This window comes from Macaca mulatta, chromosome 1 (assembly GCF_049350105.2).
Source record: "Macaca mulatta isolate MMU2019108-1 chromosome 1, T2T-MMU8v2.0, whole genome shotgun sequence".
In the NCBI taxonomy this organism is placed as follows: Eukaryota; Metazoa; Chordata; class Mammalia; order Primates; family Cercopithecidae; genus Macaca; species Macaca mulatta.
The window spans coordinates 22,493,753-22,519,182 of record NC_133406.1 but is presented as its reverse complement, the minus strand read 5'-3'; the positions used below and the strand labels follow the sequence as shown (position 1 = coordinate 22,519,182).

General features: G+C 40.4%; 1 protein-coding gene across 8 annotated transcripts in view; it reads right to left on the bottom strand.

Annotated features, from left to right (window-relative positions):
* Positions 1-2,293: 2,293 nt before the first annotated feature.
* Positions 2,294-25,430, bottom strand: part of PBX1 (PBX homeobox 1) — a 292,465-nt gene continuing 269,328 nt past the window's right edge. For all 8 annotated transcript variants that reach the window (XM_077986408.1, XM_077986393.1, XM_015125589.3 and 5 more), the window contains one exon: positions 2,294-3,914. Coding sequence is in view for 6 of the 8 variants with exons in the window: in XM_077986393.1 (XP_077842519.1) it covers positions 3,822-3,914 (93 nt within the window). In the remaining 2 variants the exon portion in view is untranslated. The remainder of the gene's footprint in view (positions 3,915-25,430) is intronic.

Here is a 25,430-nt window from a genome sequence, read left to right as displayed (position 1 = left end):
CAAAACATTTTTTTTTTTTTTGTATTTTTAAGAGCAAGAATAAAGAAAAGAATTTACTTCTGGGTCTCAAAGTTAATAAACATAATAATGTGTTAGGTTGTACCTATTATGCTCACTATTCCAACCTTTTTTTTTTTTTTTTAGTTTACAAAATGAATTACTGCCACTTTTAAACATTGTGAAACAAGAAATGGATGTGCACAACTCGACACTTTTCTAGCATTCTTGAACTAATTCACAAATGCAAGAAAATAAAAGAAAAATGAGGGAAATGATGAATGTAGGTAGTTTGGTGTTAAAAACTAATGCAGGAATGATGCGCATTGTCACAGAAAGAAGAAGGGAAATTCCCCATCCTGTTTTGCGTGCTATGAGGGTCATTTTTAAAATTTTTATTATAAACACTATTAAATTCAGACCGCTTTTTTGGTTTTTTTTTTTCTTTATCTGAATATACAAGAACATTCATTATCAAATGTTCATCATCAATACTACAAAGAACGAGACACAAGTCGCAAGAAACAATGGAAAATGTTAATAAAGCTGAAAGAATCGTTGAGTATTTTTTTGTTTTTTTTAAAGTTTTTTTTAAATTTGAGTTTCTGTAGTTTCATCTTTTTTGGTATCGAAGTCAGGTTTTTCTGGGCAGAAAAACAAAAAGCAGAAGGAAGGAGAGACAGAGAGAAAGATGTGTGAGAAAAGGCAACCAGCAAATAAAGAACCACCACCATAGCAAAATGAAACATAAATTGGAAGAAGGTGCCACTTGGCAAATGTACTGCACGGGCGTCAATTCCACGCCAGGGGGAGGAGGAGTTAGGGATGAAAAGGAGGAGATAATGAAGAGTTACAAGGGGGGCAAACCCAGGGTCTAGTATCATTTCTCAGGGGAAATTCGCTGTCGGGGAAAATGGAGCACTCCCACATCTATTAGAAAATGAAGAAATCCTGGGGTGCATCTTGGTATCTGTAGGACTGGCCTAATGTAAATTCCCAGGAAGCTGTGTTTCCAGAGGCATGCTCTTTCCAAACCCATCCTGCTGCTCTCAGTGCTCTCCTGCTTCGCCTAATGTGGACAGATCTCACGGATGCCACGATGGATGTCGGAAGTGATAGTGGCCTTGCAGGGGGTGCCAGGGGGGAGGTGCTGGGTGTAGAGAAGACTAAGTGAAGTGCTGGTGGGGGAAAATGCTGTGAAAGGTGATCATCAGTGCAAACTACTGCCCGGAGAGAAACTGCCTGTGCAAATGTAGCACTGCTCTGATATTTTGCATTAACTTAACACGGTAATCATTTCAAGCCACATCTGGAGTCACTCTTCTTGTTTCCAAGAGAACCCTTTCGTCTCTTTTTCGTACTTTGCCCTAAGTCAAGCAAATGTGATTCAACCACGTTCTTGTGTGGGTAGTTTCATTATATTCCTGCCACTAAGATGGAGTTGTCCACTGATTCTAATCACTATGAAGTTGTCACACAAATGCTCCTTCTAGGCATCTGTTCTGATTAGGGCAGAAGTTAGTAGACACATCCTTTCTAGTGCCTTTTAGTCATCAAGGCATAATCTCATTTTGCTAAATATTTAGTTTTTGCGTTTCCTTCAAATACACATTCCCTCAAGTTTCTTCAGAGGCAGCCCCTGCTCCCCTGAGCACACAGAGAGTTTTCTATTCATGACTGCAGTGCCATGCAGAATTGCCATGTCCTTGTTAGCTGCCCGTTCTCACCCCTCAGGGTCTCATACTTCTCCCTGGAAGCCTCCCAAGCAGTCAATGTGACAGGGACCAAGTATGTATGAGGCAACATATTGGGTTCCAGTGCAAACTAAGTGAACCAGGGCCTATTTTTCTAGTTGGAAAGTTTTTCTTTATCCTAAGAAACCAGACAGACCAAAACCAAGAAGATCAACAAAAACTCTTCTCTTTGTCATCATGGTGATGACATCAAGGTACTGATATTAACCAGAAGTTACAACAAGAAAACCATTTATTGTCCCTAGATGGCATGAACCCATTTATTTCAGGGACATTACTTCCCCTGACTTCGCATTTACAGATTAAATATGAATAAAATCAACTTCTTCAGTCTCTCAGAAGCCTCTTAGTAAGCCAGGCATAACAGTTCCCATCTCACAGATGAAGAAAATGAGGCACCAAAAGATTTGACCACCTCCTACTTAATCAAGTGATACAGCTGCCATCTTTGTATCTTTATAGCTGGTAGGGTTGGCTATGAAGATGGTGAGCTCAGGGTACTCTTGAGAATAGCTTTCCTGTACATGCTATTTTCTCATGTATTTTTAGTACATGCTGTGTTCCCAGGGAATAAAACTCACTGTGATGATTTCAATGAAAACGTTATCTTTCCTTTCCCCATGATTCTCAGGTCCTCAAATGAAGCTAGCAAAAGTTCACATGAGCCACGTTCTTATACAACTCTTTCCTCTAGGGCAGTAGGTCAGGACCAAGAACATAGTGTGGCATAACATTTTGGAAAATTAATACAGTGTGCCTAATATAAAACAAAAAACGAAACAGAACCAAGTCCATCAAAGACATTGTAAGTACTGCATGTGGCTCCCTGAGTGCTCCAGAGGGTGCGAACAAGAGTAGTTTACACTGGAAACCTGGTCTTCCTCAAGATCAGGTCCTGCGTATGCCATTCTGGTAAGTGCACGCTAGTGGGCCTGCAGGTCCTGGAAGCCACAGACACATACTGCTTCTCTCTGTCAGTGACCTTCACTTAGAGTCACTAATTCCCTCTCTCGGGCTCATAAGGTATAGTGCTACGGTTATTAATGTAGGTAATTGTATATGGCATCTTGGGAAAGTGAAGATGTGAGATGGTGCATGTGCCTACATGTGCATGAATGTATGTGTCTATGAAGGCATAGTTGAGGTTGAAGGGTTTCAAGATAAGAACTTTCTACTCCTTACTGATGCATTCATCACCATGCCTAACTCAGGCCCAGTTTTGCAGTAGGTTCTAAATATTGCTTTCTGAGTGTTAAATGGTCTCCAAAGACTGTGCCTCTGAAACTGAGAGCTGTTGATAGCAGGATAAGAAAGACTGTAGGAATTCTCCACCTGCTGTTCCCGTGTCCTTCCCTGCTGCCTGACTTCCTGCCTGGGATCCAACCTAGCGGAGATGAAAATGAAAAACGTGGCACCTTTAGAATCCCAGCTATGACAGTCCCCAGTGAATAGCTGGGGCTGGGAAGGAAGAGGAGGAAAGTGTTCCAATCAGTACTGTCCCCAGGGAGGAAAAGCAAGAGGAAGCAGGGAGGCCTGGAATGAGCAGGGCAATGTGGCGTATTCCTGCTAAGAGGTAGTGAGAGTAATAAGAGAAACAGAGAAGGATTGCCTGTGAACATAGGGAGTCAGGGATCCGAGTGAGGTAAATTTGGCTCCTCAAACCACCAGCATGAAAACGTACAAACACTTTTATTATTTTCTTTGTAATTTTTTTCCTCTTTAAATTCATCTAATTGTTGAAAATATCCTTCAGTGATATGAGAGAGGACGGGGACCCCGGGAGTCTAGGACAGAGGCACAGGGGCAGGGAAGATGACGAAAACCAGGCTGACAGCTGGAGGCAGGGAAGGGTGGCTTCTACCCAGAAAAAAAAAAAGGGAAGAGAGTATAAAGAAGTGTCCAGATTGGCTGAAATAGCATCCCAAAGAAGAGAAGAGAAGGAGACTCTTATTGTGTTTGCTGATTGCTTCGACCTCCAGTCTGACCGCTTCAGCGTTGGGAGAGAAACCCTCCCTCCTGCCCCTGCCCCAACTGGGGCACAGGGTCAGCCGGGATGCGATTGCTGGGAGATCAGTTGGAGGTATCAGAGTGAACACTGCCAGGGCCTTCTGTAGGGGAGGTCACTGATGAAGGGGTAGTAGCATCCTGCCAACCTCCATTAGCCTAGAAGGGAAAAAGGGAGAGAAGTCAGTCCTCTGAGATTGGGTGGCTATTTTCAGCAGACAATGACAATGAGGCAACTTGTGTAAAGGACCTACCACAGTGCCTGACACATAGAGACACTCATCAAATGGGCAACTATTACTGTGAGTGATAATATTCCCCCCACCCTCAAATAAGTTTGGGTTCTCCCAGTGAGCCTCTGGATACGATGTTAATACCTCCCACTAGTATGATGTGTTTATACTTCTCAAAGACTCTGTAATTAAGTCCCAGCCAGCAGTGAAATGACAGCTGTCCTGCAGGTCAAGAGACTCAAGGTTTTGGTTCTGACTCTGGCAACAACTAGCTAATGTCGATGGTAAAGCACCTTCACCTATTTGACCTTAGTCTTCCTTTTTGAAAAATAAGAAGGTTGGCTCAAATGCTTTCTAGGATTCTTTCTGGCTCTGGATGTCCCATATACTTACGGGATTCCAGCTACCTATTCTACACAAGGTTCTACACTAGATGCTCATGGGTATATAATGGTCAGTGAGATGTAGTTCATGTCCTCAAGGAGGGAGATAAGCCCACGAATGAACTATAAATCAAGGCAGAACCTAATAAATGGTAGAGTCCCATTGTTATGAAGTTTCAAATGAAAACAATATCACATTTTGTTGCAACATCAGGAAATACTTCATAGAGGGAGCACTCTTTGAGGTGAGTTTTGAAAAGTACAGAGGGTAATTCAGGTGACTATAACAGATACAACAATGGTGCCAAGGCCATAAGGACTGGTCAGTGTGAATATATCCAGAGAGGTGGTGAGATGAGAAGGTATAGGCTTGATCTATATTTGGAGATCATTTTTATAAGACTCTAGATCCAGGAGCATCCCAACAATAAAACTGTTAAAACCGTTCTAAAAAAAATCTGTTTAGTAACCACCCCTCTCAAAAAAATTCCAGCACTAAAATAGTTGAAGAATGCTATGCTATAGTGGTTAATTCATGATGCATAATTCATGATTGCTTATATGTTTTAAAGCATTGAAATATAAATGTGCTAAAATGCCTTTCCCCCCTTCAATTACTATGCTCCTTTGGAGTTCAGGTTGAACAGATCAGGTCTGAGACATCTCTGGTAAAATGATTTCTATTGTACTATCCTCTTATTCTCTGAAAAATCTGGGGGAGATGGGGCAGGTATTATTGTTGCTGTTCGGGAGGGACCACGACTTCAACTCTTGCGTACTCCACGGCACCTGGAGAGTGCCTGGCACTTGATAGGTGCTAGAAATGTCCGTTCCCATTTTATTCATAAGAGAGCAGAGGTGCAAGAGAAAAGCAGGTGTCCTGGTTCATGACTGAGAACACAGGCCTCGAGACCTTTGAATCAGGCTCCATTTTCTCTGCGCTTTTCACCCACTTGGCTTTCTTTATCATTGGCTCACCCACATGATGCTCCAATTTTCCCAGAAAGCCAGGCTTTAAATTCAAAGCAGCTTCCACCAGTTACTTCAGCATCACGGTAGGTTTTGTTCACACCTCACTGAGAAGCAGTTCTGGATACTAAGAGGGCATCCCGAGCAATGTCAAGAACAGTGCTCCCCAATGGCGGGTCAGCGAATAACTGCCCTCAAGTTCCAATCTCCCATCTCCTAATCCAGTCAAGTCTCTTCTCTCACTCCTTTCCTCTGTTGGAGGACATTTCCCCTGCTGTTTGTGATGAAGAGATTAGACGGAGAACAATGAGGAGGAAAAGAGTTCTTTCTTTCATAACAGAAAGCTTTTCCAACTTTTGGGGGCAAAGACTCTGTAGTATAACCAGAATCAAGAACAGAATTAATTCAAATTCCTAATGCAAGTCTGTCACGGGGGTGATAATATTGTAGCCTCCTGTCCCAACCAAGAATATAGATTCTGGTGCCATTTTAGGCTAAGAGTGGCGGCTACGTTTATTTTTCCCAAAAAAGATCCTTGAATGTCATTTTTAAAAATAAAAATAAGATGTACTTACTCTATAATATTTGGGAAATAAGAAAGCATAAAAAACAAAATATACAGCATGCACCCATAATTCTACTACTTGGGGAAAATTATTCAGCTTTGATTACACATATAATTACTTTGGTATCTGTTTCTCCTACTCGTTTTTATATGTGAATGTTTACCAGATAGATATTTAGATAGATAGATAAGTAGATAGACAGGTAGATAGGTAGGTAGGTAGGTAGACAGACAGACAGGCAGGTAGGAGTGTATCTGTGGGGGCAGAAGGTAGGGTTTCTACTTTTTAGAAGAAGTATGTCACACTGGGGAATGCAGCAGGTTCCCGAGATAAGAAAATCTGGATTTCCAAAGCACGAAGATATTTGGAAACAAAGTGTTTCAGGAATAAAAATGACTCAGCAGTACAGAAATTTAAGAAAACATGACAGAAGTTTTTAAGTACAATGTCATGAAGTAGAGTAAAAAATCTGGTAAAAAGAGAAAAAAGGCATGTATCTTAGAATCAACCTGGTATAAAATAAGCAGATAAGGAAGCTTTATGAAAGCAGTGAGCATACATGTCACAGAACATGGAACAATGGAGTTCTATTACATTGCTCACAAATCACCACTCTAACTATCATTTAGCCATGCCATAATTCCATTAAGATAACAATAAGTGGCGCAAAAAATGAAGCCATTAGTAAAGAAAATTAGTTCTGTGGCGTTTCATTAAGAGGAATTGACAAGGCATTCTATATTGCCCAGAAGGTTCTGGGAGACTTCTTGAGTCATCCCAGACCTCAAATAACTCAAACAGTAAAAATCTGATCTCTTTTCTTTAAAAAGTTCTGTTTTCTCAGACCAGTGTGTAAGATGTCAGGGAGTACAGAGAACCCACAGATGGTAGAAAGAGGAATTATTTCAAGCTCATATCAAAACCAGCATTATATTATTCTAGTTGACCTAGTGAAGAATATATAAAACCTTCTAGCTAAAAGAAATACATTTAAAAAATCCTCTTTCACTCTCCTTTTTTCCACTCCCCCTCCAACCATAAACATTCACACAGATACACATACACACACACACACACACACACACACACCCCCTCAGATTTGGCAAACCCTCCATCCCAGTTTGCCCAGGACTTTACCAGGTTAGTACCTAAAGTCTCACATCCCAGTAGACGTCTACAGCCTGGGCAAAATGAGACTGCTGACCACCCTGTTCCAGGATATGCCAGCTATGACCTCCCACTTCTCACCAAATTTAGGACACTGTAGCCAATAGGGTTTAAATTAGAGAAACACAAACACTTTTTAGAAGAAGCATGTCACGCTGGGGAATGTGGAAGAATTCTTTTCTCTAGAGGGGCTTTATAGGATGGTATATTATTTGCTGCTGTTACTGCTAAAACCATCATAAGATAGAAACTGCGAGCAAACTCAACTTAACCGGGTTTCCTGTAAATCACTTCGGCTGTTTCAGCTGTATCATTCTAGCTTTAATGTAAGACGTTCAGAGGCTGCACCGTCTTGGGAAACAGCTGACCTCGCTTACTGCCACGTTAACCCTGGGGAGCAATTCCTTCCCTCTTCCTCACTGTGGGTGAATATTAAGTAGGAAACTCCGCCTTTGTGTGTTTATTTATCTCTGGGCACAGTAAGAGGAGAGGATGCTTTCATTAACAACCTGGGGGGTGGAAAATCAGACTTTTATTTTTATTTTTTTCTGCACCTCAGCTTCCCTCTCTACATTCTGATGCAAACAATTCTTTGTAATGAACACACTCTTGGAAATGCTAATGTCATAAACCATACTGAGGGGTCACAGGTTGGGAGGTAAAATCTGCAAAACCAAAGGTACCCTTTTAATTGCTAAAAACATTTTAATGGAAGAGTGTCTACATTTGCACTCAGTTTTATATAGGTAATTCTGTGGCCTGTGATGCAACACCTGGGAAGTGTGACCCAACGTAACTTTTCATTCTACCAAGTGAAGCCTAAGCCAGCAGAGCAGGCTCAACCTGGAGCTCACGAAGAGAGAAGCTCATAGAATATAAAACTAGGACAAAATACAGTAGGTTCCCAAGATAAGAAAATCTGGATTTTCAAAACACAAAGATATTTGGAAACAAAGTATTTCAGGAATAAAAATGACTGTTTATGGTCTACCCTAAAGAATTTGGCACATAATTTGCTATACATCAAATTTTGCTAGAACTTCATCTAAAAGGTAATGCAAAACATGCCTGTCTGAGGAGGTAGAGGGAGCTAGCTATTGAGCCAAGGACGGGGCAATGGCACATGAGAAAACCCACGTGGTTTCTCCTGACAGGACACGCGACACAAAATTGCAACCCAAACCCTGCCTTTTCTCTACCACCCTCCTTGAACCAGAATGGGGGCCACAGGTAGTAGCTCTCCCTCCCTGTTGTGGATCCAGTACTGCTTTTAGCCCAGAGCAGTGGCTGCTGGGCTGAGAACCACCTGCCCCATCTCCTCTTTTTCCCACTCTTCCTCTGCGCTTACTTTAGCAGCACACCGTTGATGCAGAGAATTCATCACCTGATGTGACAGCCCAAGCAAGCCTGGCACTAAGAAACTCTCATTTGCAACCCAGAAATACGCTGAGGTGCCACAAACCGGCTGATGTCAGCACAGAGTGGAGCTAGATCTGCATATGGGCCAGATGCCATTACTAGAGATGCCTTCAGCGTGGGTGAGGAGCTGTACGTGCTCCGGCCCCTCAATCACCCAGTCACTGTTGGGGCCGGCCAGGAAGAAAAACAAAGAGACACGGATGCATCCTCTTTCCCTCTCTATGCAAACACACACAGAGCCACTATATATCAGGGGCATCAGCTCACATAGTAGAGGTCACATCCTAGATTCATCATTCTTCTATCAAGCTAGAAGAAATATGTCTTCCTGATATGCTTAACACTTTCCCAAGATTACACAGAGAGCACTTTGAAAAGACGCTATTGGAAAGCCCCCATAGGGATGTCAAAAGATTCAAAATTTCCTGGGGAATTTTACAGTGGAAAACAGATCCAGGTCCGGTCTGGGTATTCCTCCAGTCCTATCTCTAGCTGCCACCAGAGCTATCTTTCAAAAGTGTCATTCTGTGCATGTCATCTCCCTGTTGAAACCTTCAAAGGCTACTCATTGGCCTCAAGATGAGGTTCAATGTCCTCAGCAGGTCCGCAACAGCCTTGATCTTGCTTACTTCCCATATCAACACAAGTATTTACATTCCCATGAATTCCCATGACACAGCAGCCATCTCATATCTGCTTCTTTCCCCTTGAATGCCGTGCCCTCACTCCTCCAATTACATTGCACTCACACCTTGGCTGCTTTGTAAGACTGAATTTGAATATCTTTGTACATCCATCTGTCCCCTGGCCATATTTTTTGTTTCTTCCCCCCGCAGGCCCCCAGTTCTATGTATGTGCCTCTATCATAGCACATGTGCTGCTGTATTGCGTGTGTTCCTTCACATGTCGGTTTCACCTACCTGACCATAAAAGCAAGGCTGTGGGATTTATCTTTTACTCCAAAGTGCCCACCACAGTGCCTGACACATCACCGATTTGATAAACGTTTCTTGGAGAGGCATAGAACGAAGTAAAGAAACACTTAGTGGCGCTGTGACATCCATCCCCCAACATGGGCATGGAGAGACATGTGGCATCAGATCCCTGACCTCCATAATTCAATCCAACTATATGTAAATAGCTGTGTACAAATATTCAAAAGACAGAGCAGAAGCACCGTCAAGTTTCTGGGTAACTTTAATATTCAGGCGGTGAACGTTTCTCTTACTAAATTGGCATCAGGGAGATTTGGTGCTTCATAGCTTATCCCAAACAAGCAACGATAATTAATAGTTGTACTATTTTGTTTTGCGTTTAGAGAAAGCAATTGAGAAAGACACCGGAACCTGACTGTTGCAGTCCCACAGCTTAGCACACCGTCTTAACAAGGAGTGTTCTCCAGAAAGGCACAAGGAGAAGGGAGACAACCCACACTGCATCTGCATCCCAGTTACCACGCTGAGCACAGTGGGAATTGAAAAATGCAAGACAGACATAGTCTCCTAATGGCCTGTTGCGTCCTTGAGCCCCTGTCTTTTCTCTCTCTAGCGTGAGACCCATATTCAGATTCAGCTTCCCTCTTAGGATCTAGGAATGACATTGCCGGATAAAATCTGGATGCCCTGTTCTGTTACATTGTAATTTTATAAGTATATCCCGTGCAGTGTTTCCATTTGATAAATCTGGTAACCCTATCTGGGAATAACATGTGTTCTCAGAAAAAGTTTATTCTGGCCTAGTTTGGTGTCATAGGTAACTCACAATCAATTTCGCCGCTTGTCTTACTTGGACATTTTGCATCAGTATGTTCATACAGGAATTTCTTTCTTGTGGTTGAGACCATCTCTACCAAGCTTATGCCTAGCTTTGCTTAATTTTCTGCTATTTATTACAGTTCCTTAAAGACGGAGAAAGTGACTTGTTCTTGTTATTGGAATGTTGCTCTGGAACCTCAGCTCACCAACTACTACCTGCCATCATACTTCCCAGAAGCCAATCCTCTGCTTGGATTTCCTCACGCTGCTGGCTCTAGGATTCCTGTTTCCATGGTCCTTTGACTGCTAGAGTATCCTCTCTAATTGCCACCTGCCACTAGGTCAGCCCCTGGTGGCTTCACATCAATGCCACACCACCACACACCTCTCTTGTCTGGCTCCCATCAAGCCTCTTGAACCCTGAGATCTTGTTTATAGGTTTCTTTTTTTTTTTTTTTTTTTTTTTTTGAGACGGAGTCTCGCTCTGTCGCCCAGGCTGGAGTGCAGTGGCGCGATCTCGGCTCACTGCAAGCTCCGCCTCCCGGGTTCACGCCATTCTCCTGCCTCAGCCTCCCGAGTAGCTGGGACTACAGGCGCCCACAACCGCGCCCGGCTAATTTTTTGTATTTTTAGTAGAGACGGGGTTTCACCGTGGTCTCGATCTCCTGACCTTGTGATCCGCCCGCTTCGGCCTCCCAAAGTGCTGGGATTACAGGCGTGAGCCACCGCGCCCGGCCTTGTTTATAGGTTTCTATGTTCAGAAAGATTAGCAGTGCAATCGGCCATTCCTGGTGGAGAATAGAAATCCTTGCTGCAAAGACTTCTGTAGTTTACGCTGCCGCAAAGAAATAATTTTTCGTTGTCAAAGTGAGAATTCTTCCTCTACTGTACAGAGACGTCAAGAGAGGGGATTTTTTGCCTTTGCCTGTCTATCTCCTCTGGTCTCTACGAATTCATATTATCTTTCAAGGCCCAGCTTGAGAGTCACCTCCTTCTTGTAGGTTTCTTCAAGGCACACATCACCCACATCTCTAGCCTCTAATATCACTGACTTACTGATCCCTCATTTTGACATTTAAAACGACGTGCAACTTTTATTTACCATTTAAAGTCTCCAAGTGCACGCCATATGTTTTTGGCTGTAATCACTTAGTTTTTAATTACATGAATACATACTCAGTGGCTACTTGTGCTACATACTGGGTAAACAGTGGTTGATAAAATAAGCTAAAAAAATCTCGTTTCTGCTCTCAAGGAGTTTACTGTTTTGCAGGAAATAGACATTTGCTATATTATCAAAATTATACAAATGCTAGATGGCAATAAGCGCTAGGAGACAGTACAAAAGAGGGACCTCACTTGGGCTTATGGAAAATCAGCCTGAAGGTAAACAGAAAACGGACAAGTCAAGAGTGGGGCAAAGAGAAGCCTTTCCAGAGTCTCCAAGGGATTCAAAGAAGGCCAGAAAGAACGGAACAGAGCTGAGCACAGTGGTGAGTGAAGCAAGATAGGACCAGAGAGGAGAGGACTTAGCCATGCTTAGACTTGCAGGCTACATGAAGGGCTTTGATATGTATCCTCAATGAGATGGTAAATCATTCAACAACAAGCCATTATAGGACTAGGCTCATGTTTGACACAGCAGCTGCTCAGTTAAGCACTTGGTGGAATGGATGGAGAAATGACGCCTTTGAAGCCTTCCCTTGGTGTCTCATTCCTGTGAGTACTGGATGGCTTGGCTGCAGGTGCCCAGCATAACTGCACAGTTATAAGGAATTGTTCTAGGTACATCTCTTGCTCTGGATCACAAATACATAATGGCTCATAAATCTAGTGTGAACTCTTAGTCCTACTTCTCAGGAGAGAAAACTAGATCTCAGAACCCAGGATTTGCCAGACTTAGGATCCACTGCCTGCTACTGCTTTTTGGACATCTCAATTTTCAAAAGCTGGAGCTGTGGGACAATATGTGGGCTCCACATGCAGAGCACGGCTACTTGGGATGCTCACGGCTAAAGGCAGGTGACTCGTGCTCTTCAGTTTACCTTTGGGAATCCCTGTGTTGTTTATTAAGATGCTAGAACATAGGAACCACAAGACTGGCCTCAGAAAAGTCCAGGGATTCTAGTATCTCCTGCTACTCAGCAACAGTCCACCTCACCAAATTTGGTTTTGAACAAGACAAGCTCTGCTCCTCCAGGGCTATGCTTCTGAGGCTCTACCATGGGTGGCACCATTTTGCCAGTGAATATGGCGTAACTTACACTGGCAAGGCAGAGTTCTGCTCTAAGACCTAAGAGTAAGATGGTATATCTGATCCACGTTCACACAGTAAGAAAACAAACTCCCTCATTACAAGTTACTACCTTGAATTTTATCTTGCATGCACCCTAACTGCTAAGGGGTGCTCAGTCACCAACTGGAAGATTCCATCAACTGTAGCATCATCATAGTGTGCCCTCTTGCCAACATCCTAATGCCACATTATTAAAGTGCGCTTGTATAATACATCAACTCTGAGATCAAGATCTACTCTGGCTCCTTCTTAGCTTTATTCTTTTCTAATGAATCTGTTGTGAAGATTCAGGATTAATACTGCCATAGAAGGCATCTGAGACACAGGGGGTGGTTTTAGTTGAGCCTCTCCATAACTCACACAGTATAGGAGATAGTGTGCATTTCCAGGTTTTGGATTGAGTTGCTTTCCCATTTCTGTTAAAGGTACAAATAGGACAGTTAAACATAACATGTTCATGTCTTACAGACTTAAGGAGTCCTTAGGCTAAATGAACATACAAGAGGCTAAAGCTTGAAGTTTGATTTTATTTAATTTTCCAAAGGCTATCCTGATCTCCTGGCAAAGAAAAGTAAGCTCAGCTTGATTTTAGCTTAACAAAGGTGTCTTAGTGCAGAGAATTCTATTTATATCTGAATAAATAACCTCTACCCTCACAACTGCAAAAACCAAAACACAAACACACTTCCACACATCAACAAACAGCATTTGACAACATGCATAATTTCTATATTTATTATATTCACGTAGAGCTGATACACATTTTGAATGTACTGATAGTACCTAAAGAATATAGACAGACACACAGATGCTACTTATGCTAGAAAAGAGTAGCTACGTAAGACAAGGCAGTTATGCTTCCTCATAAAGCTCACCCTAGATAACTCAAGTAAGGGTATTCTTTTTCTTTTTTAAACTCTCAATATAAATTATCTGATTGGCTGACTATATACAGCCCTGAATTCTTCATTTCATTTTTATAACCTTTGATTTTGCTTTGGCTTTGTTGACAAGGCTATTATTTACTAAGGGTACACACAGAGATTGTATACACATCTTAACGGTGAATGGTGGCTACACATGAAATACACACACAGCCAGTATGTGTGAACCTGCCTTCGTGGGCTAAATCTTGAGGCTATTTACCATCACACAGGAAGCTAAATCCCTTACACTTTTCTGACCATCCAAGAGACAGCAATTACCCCAGATTATCAGACCAACAATGACATGCCGTGTAAAGAGAGACACTGAGCCAACTCCACATCCCAAAGACTGGCATATTCAAGTACACTTAGGACATTAATAGCAATTTACGTGCCATCACTGAGACAAAGCCACAAAGGCTCCGTTGGCAGCCTCTTATTTTGAAGCCTATTATTTGTGGGAGTTACGGGCTATAATCACAACAGAAACTTTCAAAACCCTTATCTTCCGTGACGCACCAAATCTATTTCAGAGCCATAATTGCTATGTCACTAGAGAGTTTGCTGCTTAATGCACTCAAATGCCATTTAGTGTTTGCAGGGTCATTACAGCTAACAGAAGGGTTGGGGGGGATATAGTGGGAAGCAGGCCCGGGCTTGGGGGTGGGGGACGCAGACAGAAAATGTTGACAAGAATGTACAAGAACGGGGTGCTAGTGTCCATTGTGCCAAATCTACTGATGGGAGGATATTGTTGTTTTTAAAATTCTATTTACTGATGAAATGAAAACAAGAGCTTGAAAACAATCTATGTGCTCAAGAATTTTGAATTCACTTGACACCACCCTAGAGATATTCAGGGGATGCTGGGGGACACCCTCTTTTATTCTGGAATTCTCATCCAACTGAAAGGGAGTTTGATTTTTTGAAATTTTTATTTTTTCCTTTTAAAGAGTCCCAGAATTTCTGCAGTATAAATCTTCCACCTGTACTGTGGACTCAGGAGTCTGCTTTGGCTTTTCTGTACATGTGCTGCTATGGAATAAGATGGGCAGAGCAGATGATGGTGAGATGTCAAAGTTCAACAACCTAGAAGAATGTGTTATCTTACAGATAGTGAAAGAAACAAGGAGACTGATCGAGCATCCAAAATAAAACATCTAGTCACTCAAAATACCATTTTCTTGACCTAAGTGTAGCTAAGGTCATAAGAAAGCTTTTTAAATAGATGTGGCTGTTATCTCTTCAACCTGGCTATAAGCCAGTCAAGGACTTATTTATTTGGCTTAGGGTCATACTAAGCCTAGGGCAGATCGCCCCACAAACTTTTCACTAATCTATCTCTAGGTTCTTTTAGAAAATTCTTGGGCACTATTTTACAACCTGAGATTTTTCATAGATCAGAAAGATAGAAAATGTCAAGCTAGTTCAGATTGTAGGGTTAATTAATTAATCTATTTTAAGATCAATACCGGTATCACGTACAGATGTGTCTTTAGTTTTCCTAGGGTAACAATCCAGCTTTCACTCTGAAGAACTTTACACAGAAATAGGATGAGACTTGGGGCCTTATTCCACAGGAGTCCTCTTCCACTCAGAAAGAGAATTTCCCCTATTTACTAAATGCTGGCCTAGTGTAGAAGGATTAATATCCTTATTGTGTAAGAGTTCTTAGAAATCAATAAGAAAAGAGATGAACATTTCAAGAATACATACAAAAGGCCAATAAACATATAAAAAATGTTCAATCGCACTAGTAACCCAAGGGATGCAAATTAAAATAAAAACAAGATGCCATTTAATGATTTGATAATTGACAAAGACTGAAAAACAGTTGAGGTTGTGAGGAAATGGAAACTACCAGAAACTGTTAGTGAGAACCATAAATTAATAGAAGTTCCTAGAAGAAAGTTTACAATACATCACAAAGACTGTAAACTTATGCATACCCTTTGATCTAGTAATTCCATTTTTAGAGATTTAGCCAAGCAAATAACAGAAAACGTACATCAAATTTTCTGTACTACAAAGCTTACCACCATGTTATTAATAATAGTAAAAAAAAAAACAAAACCCAAAATCAAAACATAGCTTAATGTTCTATAGTATAAATTGATTAAACATATTGTGGACTTTCCCTATAACAGTTTCCTATGCAGTTATTTAAAGTTATGTTTGAGAAGAATGTTTAATGATATGGAAAATATTCATAACACATTTTTAGTAATATAGGTAGGTAAAATGAATTGTAACTTTCTTACACCCACATAAAGAATACACTTATAAATAAAGTGCTAGAAGGCTATGAGCACAAAGTTAACAGTAAATTTTCTTCTTTGTAGTTTTCCTGCATTCTCCAAATTTTCTACATTAAATATTAATTTGCAATCAGAAAAAAATTTAAAATTTAAACAAAGTGTCTGAAGAAAAGTCCATATCTAACTTATGTCTTTGTTCTTTGTGGCCAATCTCCAGAGCTCGTTAGAGAAGAGCAACCAATGCAATTTGCAGCCAACTACAGGTCTTAGGAAGAAAGGCTGAGGGAACTCAAGACTCTTTTCCCCAGAGAAGAGAAAGTCAGCAAGTGATTTCATAACTCTTTTCAAAATACAACAATTACCTGTGAAGAGTGTTAACAGTTGTTTTTTCCTTTCCATGAAAAATAGGGCTGGCCGGGTGTGGTGGCTCCCATCACTTTGGGAGGCTGAGGTGGCTGGATCACCTGAGGTCCGGAGTTTGAGACCAGCCTGTCCAACATGGTGAAACCCCAACTCTACTAAAAAATACAAAAATTAGGCTGGCCGTGGTGGCTCATGCCTGTAATCCCAGCACTTTGGGAGGCCGAAGCGGGCGGATCACGAGGTCAGGAGATTGAGACCATCCTGGCTAACACAGTGAAACCTCCTCTCTATTAAAAATATGAGAAATTAGCCGGGTGTGGCGGCGGGCGCCTGTAGTCCCAGCTACTGGGAAGGCTGAGGCAGGAGAATGGTGTGAACCCCGGAGGCGGAACTGGTGGTGGGCCGAGATTGCGCCACTGCACTCCAGCCTGGGTGACAGAGCCAGACTCTGTCTCATAACAACAACAAAAAAGAAAATTAGCTGGGCGTGGTGGCGCATGCCTGTAATCCCAGCTACTTGGGAGGCTGAGGCGTGAGAATCACTTGAACCCGGGAAGTGGAGTTTGCAGTGAGCCGAGATTGTGCCACTGCACTCCAGCCTGGGTGACAGAGTGAGACTGTCTCAAAATAAAGAAAGAAAGAAAAGAAAGAAAGAAAGAAAGAAAAATAGGGCCAGTGGAAATAGGCTAAACAGCAAGATCAAGACAGAGTTGCTCAAGATCAGGTATTAGATCTCCTTTTCATTTTCTTTGCCTTAATGCCCAACATAATTCTGGGTAATAATAAGTCCCAAGAAAATGTCTACTAAACAAATGAGTGAATGAATGAATGAATGAATGAATTATGGATCAAGTTCAAGGCCACTGAGATAACACCTGCCCCCAAAGAAAGTATGGAAAAGAGAAAATACAGTAACAGACATCTGAGCTCTGAATATATACATACATACACACACACACACACACACACACACACACACACATACATATACCCATCCCAGAGTATACATACACCCATAAAATATTTCTGGCATAAAAATTATAGGGTATGCAATATAAATAAGTTGGAGGTAAAAGATGGGTACCAGGCTATGGTAAACAGAAAACACACACACACACACATACACACACACACACACACACACACACACACACAAAGCCATTTTCTCGTGGGAGAAATTGTGTGGATAATAGAAATACAAAACACATGTTTGCAGGGTTTCAAGGCGGGCAGAAAATCCGGTCTGAATGCTGGTTAAAAAAACATACACACAAAACCCACTGACAACAGGTTCAACTAGGCTCACTTTGAAAAGCATTCATTGAGCACCTACTGTATACCAGGCCTGAGTTGAGGAACAGGATATACAACTATGATCCTTCTCTTCAGAGTTCTATGGTCTAGCGAGGAACGAAAGGTAAGTGTCAGAAAAGAAATCCCATTCCAACTCCTGTGTACTAAGCAGTACACAGGCACAGTCTGGAAGAACTAGGAAGTACTTCCAGAAGACAGGCCTGAGCCTGGTCACGTAAGATGAGTGGGATTATGAGATGCTTGCCCACTGCCATAGGTTCTGGGCTATGGATTCTACTGATTGAGAACTTTGTTGCCCCTAACAAAGGTCCATCTTACCTATGACAAGAGGGAAAGAGAATGTACATTTTATAATGCTAGATACTTTAGGAACCTGTGATCTAGAAAGGAAGTAAAAGAAAAGTACCAGGGCAGGTACTGGGTGTTTTTCAAGTGCAAAAATCACCACATTAGACAAGGAATGAAAATTGATATCTGCAGATCTATTTTGCTTACCTTCAGTTTTTTAAAATTTTTTATTTATTTTTATTTTTTTTTAGCGAGGGGACGGTTATTGCCCTGATGCCTGGCTTTCCCTTCTCTGAACTCTTTTGTGCTTACCCCCAAAATAAATTTCTAATTATTTTAATACAATTGAATTACATAAGTTAACGTACACGAAGTGTCTACCACATAGAAAGAAGTCAATAAATGTTAGCTATTAATACAATTATTAAGTGTCATTTTGGCCTGTTAATTTTCTCTCCTTATTGTTTTTTTAATTGTTCTTTAATTTACTGCCTTAAACCACTTCCTTATTTTATTACTACTTGATCTGTTTTTTAATCTTTGTAAGTATCTTCTTAGCTGGTGTTATTTATTTTAACTACTCATCCTAGCTTATTTTATGTTTTTATTATTCTCTTCAGTGCTTGTGTACCTTAATTGCTTTTAACCTTCATTTTATAATTTACATGCAATGTTATCACTCTCCTGCCAGTTTTATTCTTCCCGTGCTTTGTAGTTGATGAGTAAATTCTTTCTTCCTACTTTTCTTTTTCTTAGTTCCTTGCTATTCTAATTTTTAAAATTATATTTTCTATTTAATTTTCTAGTTTTATTTCTATTATACCACCCCTGCAGGCTACCGCATTTATTCTTTTAAGTTACTTTAAAAATCCACCTCTACTGATACTTCACACCTAGATTCTAGAACAGTTTTGCCTTCTGTTATAATGAACACCACACGTTTCTCAACAAAGTGACACTTGATCTAAAATCCTGCTCTCATGTATGATCACTGGGTCACTATCTAGGCTGGTTAACCAAATATGACACAATAAAGGTGTAAGGTAGCCTAGATCCAGGAAAGAGCTGTCTAAATAATTTTCCAAATATAATTTTAATAAAGAAATGAACTAGTCTTAAGCCTTCCATATGCTACCCTGAGAGGATACACAACAGAACAGTCATAATTGAGTTCTTAAGAGTTCATTTCCATATCATTCGGCCTCCAAAATGTGTATCACCAGGTCACATAAATTCTTTCACTATAAGGTTCTTGCCAATTCCCTTCACTTGGCATAAGGACTGGAGATCAAGGGTCTATCTGGATAAAGGGAAAGAAGAAAGGGGAGAAATGGCAAAAGGCAAAAGAGGAAAAATGTCATAGTGAGGTAATCACACTGTAATTTAACTTTCTGATACCTCTTAGAAAGTTTCTATTTTTATATATCTCAAAAACTTTTCTCATTGAAATGTGAATATAAGTTGAATACAAGCCTTTAAAGGCAGGCTCACCATATCAGAACATGAGACAAGTGTAGAATAAACCATCTCATTTGATTTAAATTGGCCTTTCTAGCAATGCTTGGCTATAAGATAGAATGAGGGACTGAGGGTAGAAGGTGGAAGGGAGGGATCCCCTGGCTGCCGGGAAAAGAACAAACTATTCTGTGGACAACTATGTGCCCTGTCCTTCCATTTCCTTCTTATTTTGTTTTGCAAACTACAGGAATGAGGTAGACACAACAAAACAAAGAGTAGGAAATTTATATACAAGTGTATTACATTTCTTAAAACTCAAGAGACCCAGCACTTTGGGAGGCCAAGGTGGGTGGATTACGAGGTCAGGAGATCTAGACCATCCTGGCTAACACGGTGAAACCCCATCTCTACTAAAAAATATAAAAAATTAGCCGGGTGTGGTCATGGGCGCCTGTAGTTCCAGCTACTAGGGAGGCTGAGGCAGGTGAATGGCGTGAACCTGGGAGGTGGAGTTGGCAGTAAGCTGAGATCGTGCCACTGCACTCTAGCATGGGCGACAGAGCGAGACTCCATCTCAAAAAACAAAACAAACAAAAAACCTCAAGAGAATAGATAGTTATGATTTGCATATTTAATCGTGTACAATTTTGTTCCAGAAGAGGAAAAAACTGCAAATAAATATTGAACTCTAGTTAATGATACATGTGCCAGGATATTTACTTAGGAGAAAACGTACTGTTGTCTGTTACTTTGAAATGAATGAAAAGAAAAAATCAAGATGGATTGATGGATGCACAGAAGGATAAAAGGGTGACAATATGACGAAGCCAGTAGAGTTAAATATTAATGATAGAATCTAGGTGGTAAGAATACTGATTTCACTGTAAAATTCTTTCCAGTTTTCCATGTTTGAAAATTTTTTAAATAAAATGTTGAAAACATTTTGAAAGGTATCCTTAATGCAAATAAAGCTATGTAATTCCTTCTCTTCAGTAAGCCCTAGAGAGCATGTAGACTTTACACACTAGAGCAGAACTTCTCAAACTTAATGTGCTTAACAATTGCCAGGGGATCTGGTTAAATTGTAGCATCTGATTTAATAGGTCTGGGCGGGGCCTGAGATTCTGCATGGCTCACAAGCTCCCAGGTAATGCTGTTGATCTGCAGACCACACTTGGAATAGACTAGCAGGGCAGGGAGGAAGAAACAGGGAGGCTGCCAGCTTAGGTCACCTGGAAGACTTGAAACAAAGCCTCTATCTTATGTAAGCCCCACAGGGTTTAGACTTAAAGAAAGAGTTCAAGATGAGTTCAAAGACATGTCCTGCTTGGGCCTGAAGAATTATTAGGTTGGATGAATTAGTGGCTGACCCACTTAAACATTATTTCAAAAAACCCATAACAAATGTAGGTATTTCTATATTCATATTTTAAATCTTTCTCCATAGTATTGCATAGTTTGAAGCATATTATTATGCAACCGGAGTTAACTTCTTATATGTAGTTAATTTTTAATAAAGAGCTCTATTTATTTTTGGAAAGGTTGATTTAAGCAGAAAGCATGCTTTTCCATGTTTTGTGTTAGGAAGTCTACTCTATTTTCACAGCATGGTGACACCTCTAACACCATCACCCCACTTTGGTGGCTTCATTTTAACCTTCATTTTACAATTTACATGCTATTTTATCATTCTCCTGCCAATTTGATTCCTCTAATGCTTTGTAGTTGATTAGTAAATTCTTCCTACTTTGCTTTTCATAGTTCCTAGCTATTCTAAAATTTTAAATTATATTTTCTAGTTTTATTTATATTACTTTTGCACGCCATCACATTTATTCTTTTAACTTACTTTACCAAGTTACAGTTACCAAATAACCGGCAGAGAATCTAGAACTTCACTAGTCAGCATGGTAGCCACTGGCCAAAAGTGGCTACTGAAAATTTAAATTACCTTAAATTAAATAAAATTAACAATTTATTTTATTTTTCAAACACCATATTTCTTTTTTTTTTAGTTTCGAGATGTTTATTTTGAAAAACATGCTTGTTTACAATGTATGCATCTTTATATCTAGCAGCTAATCAGTATTAATTCTTTATTGTCATATCTTGTATGTTAACAGTACTTAGTTGATATCCATTCTCTTTTGGACCTCATGCCCAACACTTCTTTTTTTTTTTTTTTTTTTTTAATTTCAAACTTTTATTTAAAGTTCTGGGGTACATGTGCAGGATGTACAGGTTTGCTACATAGGTAAATGTGTGCCATGGTGGTTTGCTTCACCCATCAACTAGGTATTAAGCCCATTCATTAGCTATTCTTCTTGATGCTCTCCCTCCCCTCAACAGGCCCCTGTGTGTGTTGTTCTCCCCATGTGCCCATGTGTTTTCATTGTTCAGCTCCTACCTATAAGCGAGAACATGTGGTGTTTGGTTTTCTGTTCCTGTGTTAGTTTGCTGAGGATAACGAGCTAGCCATATTTCAAGTGCTCAAGAGCCATGTTTTGCTAAAGGCTAACTTATTGGACAGTGCTAAAATAGAACATTTCCATCAGTGCAAGAAGTTATCTTGGACAGCATGGTTCTAGAAGCAAAGTACAGCTTTTGCTAGTCACTCACAAAATCTATGTAAGAATAGCAAATGTCAGTCATGCTTATAAGCAATTCACATATTTATAGTTGATAGGAATATGATTATATATGTGTAAATACCCCTTACAATGGCCATTCACCAAATTTTTGAAAATAATATTGACTATACTGGCTGGTATATTTCTTCCCTTTCAGAAAATCAGATAACTGAACCAGATAACTCTCAGTTCTTTTTGCTTTCTATGACTTTATGAAGTACAAGAACCATGTCCCATTAATGTGTGTATTCCTGGTACTGGACATTAGAAGGATCTCAACAAACATTCATGGAATAAGGTATTTTTATTTACTAATATTATCAAATGGAAACATATTTAGAAACGTGAAAAAAAATTTCCTCAAATGTAGCCAGAGATTGGGATTTTTAAAAATTACCTTAAAACAAAGGGATTTTCTAAGAAAGAAGTCTAATATTTTGCCGGGCGTGGTGGCTCATGCCTGTAATCCCAGCACTTTGGGAGGCCGAGGCGGGTGGATCACCTGAGGTCAGGAGTTCAAGACCAGCCTGACCAACATGGAGAAACCTCATCTCTACCAAAAATACAAAATTAGCCAGGCATGGTGGCACATGCCTGTAATCCCAGCTACTTGGAAGGCTGAGGCAGGAGAATCGCTTGAACCCGGGAGGCGGAGGTTGCGGTGAGCCGAGATCGCGCCATTGCACTAAAGCCTGGGTGACAAGAGCAAAACTCCGTCTCATAAAAAAAAAAAAAAAAAAGAAGGAAGTCTAATATTTTATCTGAAAACAAGCTTGTCTAAGAACATGGAACTCTTTCCTAAAAGGCAAGAAGGGGTGAGGCTAGATTCAGCAAGAAGAAGACTATCTTCAGAAATCAATGCTCAATCAATGCTCATGTTTCCCACAATTAAACTCAGCTCATTTAATTACTTAATATTTGCTGACATCTAGAGGGACCATGCCACTTTCAGGAGCAACCATAAAAACAAACTATCCCTTTGAGGTTGTGATTTTTCTTCACAGAGCAGAAGGAAGGCCCGACTTGAGTCTGTAACAACTAACCAGATCCCAGCCTGAGGACAGCATGGCTACAGACCAAATGTGGGCCAGGCTGGGCAGGATGCTATAAAACACCAATTCCAGTGAAAGGAACATGGCATACACTGTCATCTCACAGTGGAGAATCTTACCCAAAGCACAATCTTGCATTTTCTTGGGAATGGAAAAACAGTAATTGTTTATAAATAGAACTGACATTGGAAGATGCCTTAGACAAAATCCAGCTCAACTGTCCTCTTTAGAATTCAGAAAACTGAGTCCTATCAAAAGAAACTGACTTGTTCATAGTCACGCAGGCAAACGTGGAATGTACGTGTACATACACACACACACAGCCTAAATGTGATAATGTTTAGTGTGATCATATCACTAGGTTTGAGATCATAACTCATTGTGACAATTCTACAAAGAGAGAAGGAGTTTCTATAAAAGAATGCTTATTATTACATTGTTAAGTCCGTGGTAATATCTATTTGGTTGGGGTTGGTACTTTTCTCAAACTTTGCTGGTTGGTCCTAAATTCCCCTCTTCGGCTACAGAGTTGGTCAGTTCCGTTGGTCTAATCTTCTAGGAACAGGAAATTCAATCCCAGACGAAGTGCTGAATGAGACTAAAAGGGAAAATGTACCCTGACTGACATCAGAGTTTCTCCAAATTGATCTGGATGTACCATGACGTAGCTTCATTCCCCAAGGTAAAAAAAGATGCTTATGTTGATTGATTGAATGAATGAATGAATAAGCAAATGAATAAATGAATGCATGAATAAGCCACTGAATGACTTGACCTCATTTGTACTTTTAAGGGCTTTCACTTGGCAGCTGGGGAAGAACATTGGATTACACATGAAATCACAATGCTGGGATATTTTTTGTTTCTTCAATCATTGTGGGCTGAAATAAAATGCTTTTCTGGTCTCAGGTTTGTTATGGTGCTACGTTTAAAGGCCCTATTAGAAGCAAAGGCACTGACTTACTCTGTTTCTCATTGGTTTTGTCGTGAAGGAGAGTGAGGCTGTTAGCTTCTGTCAATCTACTCTGTCCCTGTTGCCTTCAAACACTAAAGAGTCTGGTCTGCCACATTCAGACCTCTCGATTTTCCTTGGTTCTTTTACCCCTCAGTCTGGGGGCTGTTCAGTAGTTCCTGGTCATAGCACCAGAAGGTACCCAAAGACAACCAACTGGGGGGCACATCTGGGTATGTTTTCATCCCTTTGAAATTCAAATTCAGCTTGGTAAAATAGAAGAATTAAAACTGTGTATAATTAACATGAGTTTTCAAAGATTTGCATATGAATTTTAATTATTACCCTCAGTTCCTAGCCTTACAATTCCACATGTGGCAACATCTTACTAATATATACTTTAAGTGGAAAGAGGTCTCTTAGAAATAGTTAAGAAAAAATTAAAATTATGGCATGTGGCCAGTATTACTAAGTATCCCTGTGGTAGCCAAATGTCTGAAATATGTTCATTTAAATAGGAGGCTATTTTTGTCCTAATGATTTATATTCTATTTATTTACTTGGCAAATGTTCCTTTCTCCCCCTTACCTAACATAGGAGAAAAGAAAAAACAAAAACACCTATATTATAGCTTACAATGATAAAAGCTTCATCTCTATTTTTCTGTTACTATAATGATTACAAAGCAAGATTAATGAGATTTTTTTTTCTGCCATAAATTGATGTCAATGGCACGTTACTTTTGTAGAGATAGTGCTAACACTTATTTCCATTTTCACCAAACCTTTTGAATAAGAAAAATCCATAGGGGTATCTATTTATATCGAAGACTGGCTGGAGTAAATTCATTCCCATAAGCCACATTTTAAAACAATTAAACATAGTGGCCGGGTGCAGTGGCTCACACCTATAATCCCAGTACTTTGAGAGGCTGAGGCAGGACGATCACTTGAGGTCAGGAGTTTGAGAGCAGCCTGGCCAACATGGTGAAATCCTATCTCTACTAAAAGCACAAAAATTAGCTGGGCGTGGTGGTGCACACCTGTAATCCCAGCTACTCAGGAGGCTGAGGCACAAGAATCGCTTGAACCCAGGAGGCAGAGGTTGCAGTGAGCCGAGATCACACCACTGCACTCCAGCCTGGGTGACAGAGTGACACTCTGCCTTAAAAAAAAAAAAAAAAAGTTTTACCCTAAAGAATAATGCTTTCTGCTATCACGAATATCCAAGGAATTCAAAGAGAAAAGTTTGTGTAACAAGAGCACTTCTTCCTTCCCATTTGGGTTTCAAGATACAATTTGAACACTGGGGTCGGCTAGAAAGAATAGAAGTTACTAACTCTAATGAAAGAGTTTTCTGGAGGGATGATCTACAGTTTAGTCTGGTGTCCCTCGAGCTAACGGTAACAATCAAAGATCACAAATGTAGAATTCTAGAGCTGCTGAGCTGAAAGAGAGCTTTCAGTTTGCTTATCTAATAAACTCTACAGATGAAGCAAAAACACACAGGTGAAGTGACTCCTTAAAAGAAAAGTCACAAGAAGGACCTAAGTTTCCCAATTTCAAGTTGCTTCCACCTTCCCCCAGGTTGTCCTTGGAGGTTCCAGTACCACATCTAGTAGGCAGGGCAATTACAACAATGAGAATC